Below are 9,995 nucleotides of genomic sequence, written 5' to 3'. Positions count from 1 at the left end.
CCAGTAGTGGACTTCCCATGTTGCTGTGCTCCTCTCGGGGGTTTTACCCAGAGACCATAGAGCAGGTGTGGTTTAGAGATGGTCAGCTCCTCAACACCAGACTTTCAGACAGGCAGAGAGAGGTCAACCCAGATGGTTCCATCACCGTCCACTCCTACCTGCCTCTGTCCTCAGGACCCAGCCAGGCTGGCCTCTATCTCTGCTGGGTCAACCACTCTTCCCTCAGCCATCCCATCACTGTCGATCACACAGTAATGTCCAATGGTGAGAGCTAAGTGTTAATAAATCAGGATTACTAGTTGACAATGTAATCGGTTGACTTCTATATCTATGTAATATAATGTTGGTGCTCTACATAACTTTTCCATAATCTTGCCAAATTTTTAAGGAGTTTTGTTTACACATCTCCTTGACAGTATATATTTTTTCTTTTTCCATAGTGACATATTTTTGTGGTTTTGGCTCTGTACTCTAGCACTTTGGATTTGAAATGAACTGTTTAGAAATTACAGCACTTTTTGTACATTGTCCCCCTATTTTACAGGACAAAAAATATTGAGACAAATTCACTTACATATTCGTATCACACAACGACTACATCAAATTTGTGACTCTCCAAATTTGTTAGATGCATTTGCTATTTGTTTTGGTTATGTTTCAAACGGTTCACCCGATATGGATGAAAATACCCTCAGATTAAATCTGACAGTCTGCACTTTAACCTCATATTCACTGTGTAATTTCAAATTCAAAGTGCTGGAGTACAGAGACAAAACAACAACAAATGTGTTACTGTCCCAATACTTTTGGAACTCACCACCATTCAATCCTCATTCTAAGAGGATGGTGGATCCATTTTTCAATATACTGATCTAACTTCTATTCTTTCTGACAATTATGTTTTGGGGTACTGTGTGTCAATTATTTTTTTCTCATTATTTAATGAACATCACACACTTTTCCTGATGTTTTTTAGGTTTCCCAGTGAGTTGGCTATTAATTGTGGTCAGCATTGGAGCAGTCTTGATTGTAGTGGTCCTTATCATCATGATCATCAAGTGTACACATTTCAGTGAGTAATTAGCTTTTCTGTTTCGCATGCTTGACATCGTGATAGCGTGATATGATATATTAAAGATGCACTCTGGGATCTTAAACTCAACAAATTCATAACATATTGCACGTATGAGGTTTGTAACATCACACAAATTGCTAAATTCATATGATATAATACGAATTGCAAAATTCGTAATATGACACAAAATGTATGATGTAGTACACAATTGAATGATGTAGTACACAGAAAACAGGGACCCGTTTTGGCTCGTGAGCACCACTTTCAAAACTACTGGCTGAAATTATACAAGAGTGTCACGTCCTGACCAGTAAAGGGGTTATTTGTCATTGTAGTTTGGTCAGGGCATGGCAGGGGGTGTTTGTTTTGTGTGTTTCGGTGTTTTTGGTTTATGTTCTATATTTTCTATGTGTATATCTAGTTTTCTATTTCTATGTTGGGTTTTTGGCAATGACCTCCAATTAGAGGCAGCTAGAGGCCATATTTAGTTGGGTTTGTTTTCACTTGTGTTTTGGGGGTGGTTATTTTCTGTATAGCCTGTGTGCCTTATGGAACTGTTTCGTCGTTTGTTAGTATTTTTGTTTAAGTGTTCACTTTAATGAGCACTATACCCGCTGCGCCTTGGTCCAATCCTTACGACGCCCATGACAAAGAGTTTGAGAGTGCATCTTTAAGTATCAAGCACTAGATGTGTAATGAATTAGAAAACAGTCAAAAATGTTAACTATTAGCGCACATTTCCAATTACAGTACAAGTCATAAACATACAGTAATGTTTGGGAGGCAGGCTTTTTCTAGGGGAATTATTTGTGACATACAGTGGGGAGAACAAGTATTTGATAACCTGCAAAATCGGCAGTGTTAACTACTTACAAAGCATGTAGAGGTCTGTAATTTTTATCATAGGTACACTTCAACTGTGAGAGACGGAATCTAAAACAAAAATCCAGAAAATCACATTGTATGATTTTTAAGTAATTCCTTTGCATTTTATTGCATGACTTAAGTATTTGATCACCTACCAACCAGTAAGAATTCCGTCTCTCACAGACCTGTTAGTTTTTCTTTAAGAAGCCCTCCTGTTCTCCACTCATTACCTGTATTAACTGCACCTGTTTGAACTCGTTACCTGTATAAAAGACACCTGTCCACACACTCAATTAAACAGACTCCAACCTCTCCACAATGGCCAAGACCAGAGAGCTGTGTAAGGACAGCAGGAATAAAATTGTAGACCTGCACAAGGCTGGGATGGGCTACAGGCAAGCAGCTTGGTGAGAAAGTAACAACCGTTGGGGCAATTATTAGAAAATGGAAGAAGTTCAAGATGACGGTCAATCACCCTCGGTCTGGGGCTCCATGCAAGATCTCACCTTGTGGGGCATCAATGATCATGAGGAAGGTGAGGGATCAGCCCAGAACCACACGGCAGGACCTGGTCAATGACCTGAAGAGAACTGGGACCACAGTCTCAAAGAAAACCATTAGTAACACACTACGCCGTCATGGATTAAAATCCTGCTGCACACGCAAGGTCCCCCTGCTCAAGCCAGCGCATGTCCAGGCCCATCTGAAGTTTGCCAATGACCATCTGGATGATCCAGAGGAGGAATGGGAGAAGGTCATGTGGTCTGATGAGACAAAAATAGAGCTTTTTGGCCTAAACTCCGCTCGCTGTGTTTGGAGGAAGAAGAAGGATGAGTACAACCCCAAGAACACCATCCCAACCGTGAAGCATGGAGGTGGAAACATCATTCTTTGGGGATGCTTTTCTGCAAAGGGGACAGGACGACTGCACCGTATTGAGGGGAGGATGGATGGGGCCATGTATCGCGAGATCTTGGCCAACAACCTCCTTCCCTCAGTAAGAGCATTGAAGATGGGTCGTGGCTGGGTCTTCCAGCATGACAACGACCCGAAACACACAGCCAGGGCAACTAAGGAGTGGCTCCGTAAGAAGCATCTCAAGGTCCTGGAGTGGCCTAGCCAGTCTCCAGACCTGAACCCAATAGAAAATCTTTGGAGGGAGCTGAAAGTCCGTATTGCCCAGCGACAGCCCCGAAACCTGAAGGATCTGGAGATGGTCTGTATGGAGGATTGGGCCAAAATCCCTGCTGCAGTGTGTGCAAACCTGGTCAAGAACTACAGGAAATGTATGATCTCTGTAATTGCAAACAAAGGTTTCTGGACCAAATATTAAGTTCTGCTTTTCTGATGTATCAAATACTTATGTCATGCAATAAAATGCAAATTATTTACTTAAAAATCATACAATGTAATTTTCTGGATTTTTGTTTTAGATTCCGTCTCTCACAGTTGAAGTGTACCTATGATAAAAAATTACAGACCTCTACATGCTTTGTAAGTAGGAAAACCTGCAAAATCGGCAGTGTATCAAATACTTGTTCTCCCCACTGTATTTCCCAATCGAACATATTTTGTTACAGTGCATTTGGTCCAGTTTATCAATGTCACATTGATTTTTATCCAGAGAGAGTCAAACACCTTTCTCCTCTTGGAACATCCCAAGAACCTGTCCACACTGTCTCCTCCATGACTGAGAACATTGTCTACTCAACACTGGGAGACCATCATCCAATCACTCTCTCCACTGCTATACCAACATTGACAAGGGATCAACAAGCACTACTGTACCAATAGGGCCATAGACAGTACCACCTGATGAACCAAATCCTTGGATGGGATCCTAGCTGCAGATGAATCATGTAGGACTTTATCAGAACCACCATGTTTGGGACACCTGACTGGGGAATAAAAAAATATGAATTTGCTTGTAGGCTGTCTATTCTAATGATATGTATAAAAACAATTTGATTTTGAATGGTTGTCCATACTGCAATGCCTCTGATTATGTTAATCTCAGATAATCCAGTGACGACTGTCATTGATACCAGTAATAGTCTCTCTATGTCTGGGTAGTACAATTCCTACTCCCAGCTGCCCACTGCACTGAGGCTAGGAAACACTGTCACCACTGATAAATCCATGATAATTCAGAATTTCAATAAGCATTTTTCTACAGCTGGCCATGCTTTCCACCTGGCCACCCCTACCCTTGCTTTATCTTGGCCAGGTCGCAATTGTAAATGAGAACTTGTTCTCAACTAGCCTACCTGGTTAAATAAAGGTGAAATAAAATAAATACAAAAATAACATTTTAAAAATGATATTCCATTAAAAAACATATTACATTTTATTTCTGTGAAATGTATTTTTGATGGAGACCTCCCTTAGAGAGCAACTTGTATAAACACAGCATACTATCATACATTTAGGACATGTAGCAACAAAGCAATATATATTTTTTGTGCAAATTTACAGTATTTACTGGATGCGGAACAATATAATAGTAGAATGAAAAGTACGTCGGAAGCATTTTTGTGAAGTTCTCTCTTTCATGGACCTTAGCTGACAATCAAAATACCCGAGTGAGTGGATTAACTTTTACATTTCTTTTGAATTGAATCTTTGATTTCTATTTCCATTAAGTCTCATGTCAGTAGGGTATTGATGTTGGATGTATATCCATTAGTAATGAAGTTAAGATGACAAGTTAGTGTGATGATGATTGAAGGGATGCTGAACCAGCTAGCTTGTCACTAACATCCGGAGGCTAGGTTAGTTACGTTAGCAAGATAAATACGGTTGCGGAATGCATACTCGAGTTATTCCATTGTCGACACCTTTTCCATAAGCACGTTTGGCTGTTTTTTCAGTTACCAGCTTCGTATTTTATATAACGTTGAATTTTGCAATAGCTAGCTAGTTAGGTAGGCTAGCAAAGTTACTAGCTAGCAAGCCTGTACAGCGGGTATAATGATCTTGTAATAGCTAACCATATATATCCTAGCTAGCTAGATAACTACTTTTACAACTCGCCAATAAAGACATTGGATTGCTAGGTCATTTCTGAGGGCTGAACGTACTCCACTATCTACAGTTCTGCAATGGTCGACATGCAATGTACACTGTACTTGCATGTACTGTTTATTTACTTATGTCTCTGATGGGTTTGGTGTTTGACCGTATTTACAGTTGATGTTGGCCAATTTGTCAGCCATGATGACCCATGGGTTTAAGAGCAGTAAGCAAGACTTCATATTCGGACCATGGAAAGTGACTGCAGCAAAAACCCACATTATGAAGTCTAAGGACATTGAACGGTAAACTGTTCCAAGTATTTTGCCGATTTTTGTGTCAGACTAAACTTTTTCTTTAATGTTGTCTGTTTAGTATTCTTAAGGTTTAGTCTACATTGGGGAGCTTGTTTATCGACTTGGTCATACTTTAAATATTTGCACACCAACATTAATCATTCAAATCTTGTCAACTTACTTGGCTAGCTACATTGAGGTTAGTTGTTCAGGTTTCAATCTTGACAGTTTTGTCCCAGGTTAGGGGAGGAGATGCACATGCCCTCACTCCCAGAGATGCTGTTTGGGGACAACGTTCTACGCATTCAGCACACAGACGGCTATGGCATCGAGTTTAATGCCATCGATGCCCTCAAGAGGGTCAACAACATGCAGGACTCTGTGAAAGTGGCCTGTGCACAGGAATGGCAAGAGAGCAGGTACAACCACTATCATAATACCACTGTGATAACACTATCCACCTTCATTGTCTATATGCTTGTGAAATAAATTCAACAACAAAAAATTGCATTTTTAAATTGTTTTGATAAAAAGTGTTGAATAATCAGTCAAGACGGTTGTATTCCCAGGGCTGATTCTGAACACTCCAAAGAGGCTGTGAAACACTACGACTGGACATATACCACAGACTACAGAGGCACTTTGTTAGGAGAGGACCAGCAGATGAGGGTGAAAGGCCTTTCAGTTCACACTGTGGTTACAATACAATATCCCAAACAAACAAATTACAAAATAAGGGGCAAATCTTAATTTGAATTTAAGTCAAAATTGAACTTAGTCTCACATTGATACATGACTAAATGTATATTTGACATACAGATCCGGTCAAAGGTTTGGACACACTTACTCATTACAGGGCTTTTCTTTATTTCTACTATTTTCTACATTGTAGAATAATAGTGACGACATCAAAACTATGAAATAACACATGGTATCATGTAGTAACCAAAATTGTTAAACAAATCAAAATATTTTATTTGAGATGCTTCAAAGTAGCCACCCTTTGCTTCATGAGGTAGTCACCTGGAATGCATTTCAATTAACAGGTGTGCCTTGTTAAAAGTTTGTAGAATTTCTTTCCTTAATGCGTTTGAGCCAATCAGTTGTGTTGTGACAAGGTAGGGGTGGTATACAGAAGATAGCCTTATTTGGTAAAACACCAAGTCCATATTATGGCAAGAACACCTCAAAAAAGTAAAGAGAAACGACAGTCCATCATTACTTTAAGACATGAAGGTCAGTTAATGCGGAAAATGTCAATAACTTTGAATGTTTCTTCAAGTGCAGTCGCAAAAACCATCAAGTGCTATGATGAAATTGTCTCTCATGAGGACAGCCACAGGAAAGGAAGACCCAGAGTTACCTCTGCTGCAGAGGATAAGTTCATTAGAGTTACAAGCCTTAGAAAATGCAGCCCAAATAAATGCTTCACAGAGCTCAAGTAACAGATGCATCTCAGAGGAAACTGCGTGAATCAGGCCTTCATGGTCGAATTGCTGCAAAGAAACCACTACTAAAGGACACCAATGAGAAGAAGAGACTTGCTTGGGCCAAAAAAATGTGTGCAATGGACATTCGTCCGGTGGAAATCTGTCCTTTAGTCTGATGAATCCAAATTTGAGATTTTTGGTTCCAACCGCCATGTCTTTGTGAGACGCGGAGTAGGTGAATGGATGATCTCTGTATGTGTGGTTCCCACCGTGAAGCATGGAGGAGGAGGTGTGGGGGTGCTTTGCTTTGCTGGTGACACTGTCAGTGATTTATTTAGAATTCAAGGCACACTTAACCAGCATGGCTACCACAGCATTCTTCAGCGATACTCCATCCCATCTGGTTTGTGCTTAGTGGGACTATAATTTGTTTTTTTAACAGTACGATGACCCAGCACACTTCCAGGTTGTGTAAGGGCTTTTTGGCCAAGAAGGAGAGTGATGGAGTGCTGCATCAGATGATCTGGTGTCCACAATCACCCGACCTCAACCCAATTGAGATGGTTTGGGATGAGTTGGACCGCAGAGTGAAGGAAAAGCAGCCAACAAGTGCTCAGCATATGTGGGAACACCTTCAAGACTGTTGGAAAAGCATTCCAGGTGAAGCTGGTTGAGAGAATGCCAAGTGTGTGCAAAGTTGTCATCACAGCAAAGAGTGGTTCCTTTGAAGAATCTCAAATATAAAATATATTTTTTACAACATGATTCCATATGTGTTATTTCATAGTTTTGATGTCTTCACTATTAATCTACAATGTAGAAAATTGCAAAAAATTTAAAAAATAATCTTGAATGAGTAGGTGTGTCCAAACTGTTGGCTGGTACTGTAAGTGGAAGACAGGATTCACCCCCAAGTCATTGGCTGCGTTTCAGGTCGTCTATATTGCAAACGCCTGCCAGATCTCTCCGTGATTAACATATCAACTAACCACACCATATGGTATGTCAGTCTGACGCCTGACTGCACCGTCAATGATGTGGAACACAACCTTCGGCTGATGCAATGCAACAACTGCAATGTAGTCCGCCTGGAATGCAATTTTTCTTTCGCAAAGGCATAATATTCATTAACTTATCTCAAGCTGTCAATTGCCTTATTCATTAGGAATCAAATTGAGGCAAACATGCCGAAACAACGAGAGCTGAATGTGTCCAATAATAAACATTTTTTTCAGTTGCAAAACGTTTTTTTTTTTTTGCTACGGTTTGCACTAATACATACACCTCTGCTATTCCATCAGGCGACAAAAACATTGGAGCGCATCGACATGGAGAAGCTGAAGGCGCGAGAACAAATCATGTTTTTCGATGACGTGCTGCTGTTTGAGGACGAGCTTCACGACCATGGCGTGTCCATGATCAGCGTCAAAATAGTGAGTGCCACTTTCAGACTGGAACTGACACTTTATGATGATGCACATTCGCCACATATGTCTGTAGCAGTGTGACAAGCACCAAAGGACATGTCCTTTGCGGGGGCTGTAAGACCAGGAATAAAAAAAGGCTTTTTATATTCACCTATAGTAATTATGTTTAATGGATTTTCTTAAACGCTTGCATCTTTGAGAGACAGATTTCATTTGTTCTGAGGAGATTTTGAAGAAATACTTACTCTCTTGTTACCCACTTGTGTGTGATACAGAGAGTGATGCCCACCAGTTTCTTCCTGCTTCTGCGGTTCTTCCTGCGAGTGGATGGAGTTCTGATCCGGATAAATGACACGCGGCTCTATCACGAGGCAAGTGTGACTGGGCTTTCCTGGGAAATGGCAATCGATTAACGGTAACCACCAGAATGGATGTGCATTGGAATCAAATTCTGTGGATAACTTTAGACGGAAATGGACATCACTATGCAACTTGAACTACATAATGGCTATGCCTACTTATGAAATGACTCATTTTCTTTACAGACTGGAAAGAATTACATGATCAGAGAGTTTAGCACTCGGGAAAGCAAAATTTCAGAATTGAAGGTGAGATTTTTGTTCTCTGTTTGAAAAGTGCATGTGTAGCGGAAGTCCGCTGGCAAGTCAGAGCAAGCTCAGCATCATGCAGTGACATCACTAAAATATTGCCTAAAACATTCATGCTACATGCGTATATGTCACTGTGCAGCTGATGCAATCATACCACTATTGTAAATGGAGAACAATTAGTCAATGGCAATATCTAGAAAAGACAACGGCATTTAGTTTCTCTCTCTTTGCCTTCCAGAACGTCCCTGCTGCTCTGTATACTGACCCCAATGAGATCGCCCAGCACTTAACTCTGAAGCTGACCGAGTGCGAGAAGTTGGAGCTACCTGAGACAGGCCCCCATCCAAGGGACACAGAGGCCCCCCAGTGATGGAGAGCAGGCTGGGTCCTGTGATTGGACATCAAATTCTCTCCTGTCTGGACTTAAGATGAGCGTCGGCCAACCGAGGCAGAGTTCATCCTCCCTCCACTCTACAAAAAATACATTGTTTTTGTTTTTTTTAAACCCGAAACACTGCACCTGCCTCCCTCCATACACAGGAAAAACAACACTTAATGGAACTTCATTTTGGCATTTTCAAGTGGCCTCTTATTTTTAGCGTTATTTCACATTTCCTCAACGTAAATATTTTGGCCGGAAAATGGTGATAATTGCGTCTTTTCTATTAGAACTCCACATAATGGGTTTGTTGAATTCCACATAACGTAGTCTGATATTTGAATGTTGTGCTATGTTAAATACACCCAGATTTGGTTTGTCTATCACAGAGATAGCCATTATAGAGTTCCCTTCCTCGTGTTATCAAAATGTTGAAAGAGCCAATGTGTAAATAAATTAACTTTTTGTATGCGTTTAATATTTTACTGGACATTGGATCTTGATAAGAGGAGAGCTCACTGCTAACGTCGAGGAGCCCCTCTGTTGTGCATCTCACTTTAATGACATCTCACTACCTTTCCCCTTTTTCAAACTAAGATTTTGATCTACATTTTACATTTACATTTTAGTCATTTAGCAGATGCTCTTATTCAGAGCGACTTACAGTAGTGAATGCATACATTTCATTTCATGCATTTTTTTTTTGTACTGGCCCCCGTGGGCATCGAACCCACAACCCTAGCTAGCTGTTGTAATAGAACGGTCTCCTTACAGAACCTGCTCTGCTTGTTTTATTGTATTCAAGATAAATGTAAACTAATAAAAGTCTTTAGCCTTAACATGCCATCATTTATTGTAGTGGTTGCGTATCATTTCTGTTTGAATACAATTTGGAAAT

General features: G+C 40.4%; 1 protein-coding gene across 2 annotated transcripts; it reads left to right on the top strand.

The window, feature by feature from the left end:
* Positions 1-4,434: 4,434 nt before the first annotated feature.
* Positions 4,435-9,575, top strand: LOC106603731 (TIP41-like protein). 2 transcript variants are annotated; one of them, XR_001328481.3, is made up of 8 exons: positions 4,435-4,524; positions 5,132-5,259; positions 5,490-5,669; positions 5,820-5,919; positions 7,982-8,113; positions 8,383-8,522; positions 8,653-8,715; positions 8,957-9,216. XR_001328481.3 is itself a non-coding variant. In XM_014197774.3 (8 exons), the coding sequence occupies exons 2-8, from the start codon at positions 5,135-5,137 to the stop codon at positions 9,086-9,088; spliced, it is 828 nt and encodes a 275-aa protein (XP_014053249.1). In that variant the 5' UTR covers positions 4,435-4,524; positions 5,132-5,134; the 3' UTR covers positions 9,089-9,575. The 2 variants fall into 2 exon arrangements, 1 of the variants encoding a protein (XP_014053249.1); XM_014197774.3 differs by having other exon boundaries at positions 8,383-8,478; positions 8,957-9,575.
* The last annotated feature ends 420 nt before the right edge of the window (positions 9,576-9,995 follow it).

This window comes from Salmo salar, chromosome 04, assembly GCF_965601325.2.
Source record: "Salmo salar chromosome 04, fSalSal1, whole genome shotgun sequence".
Lineage (NCBI taxonomy): Eukaryota > Metazoa > Chordata > Actinopteri > Salmoniformes > Salmonidae > Salmo > Salmo salar.
Note: the sequence above shows the minus strand (reverse complement) of the source record. Positions and strands in the feature narration are given on the sequence as shown.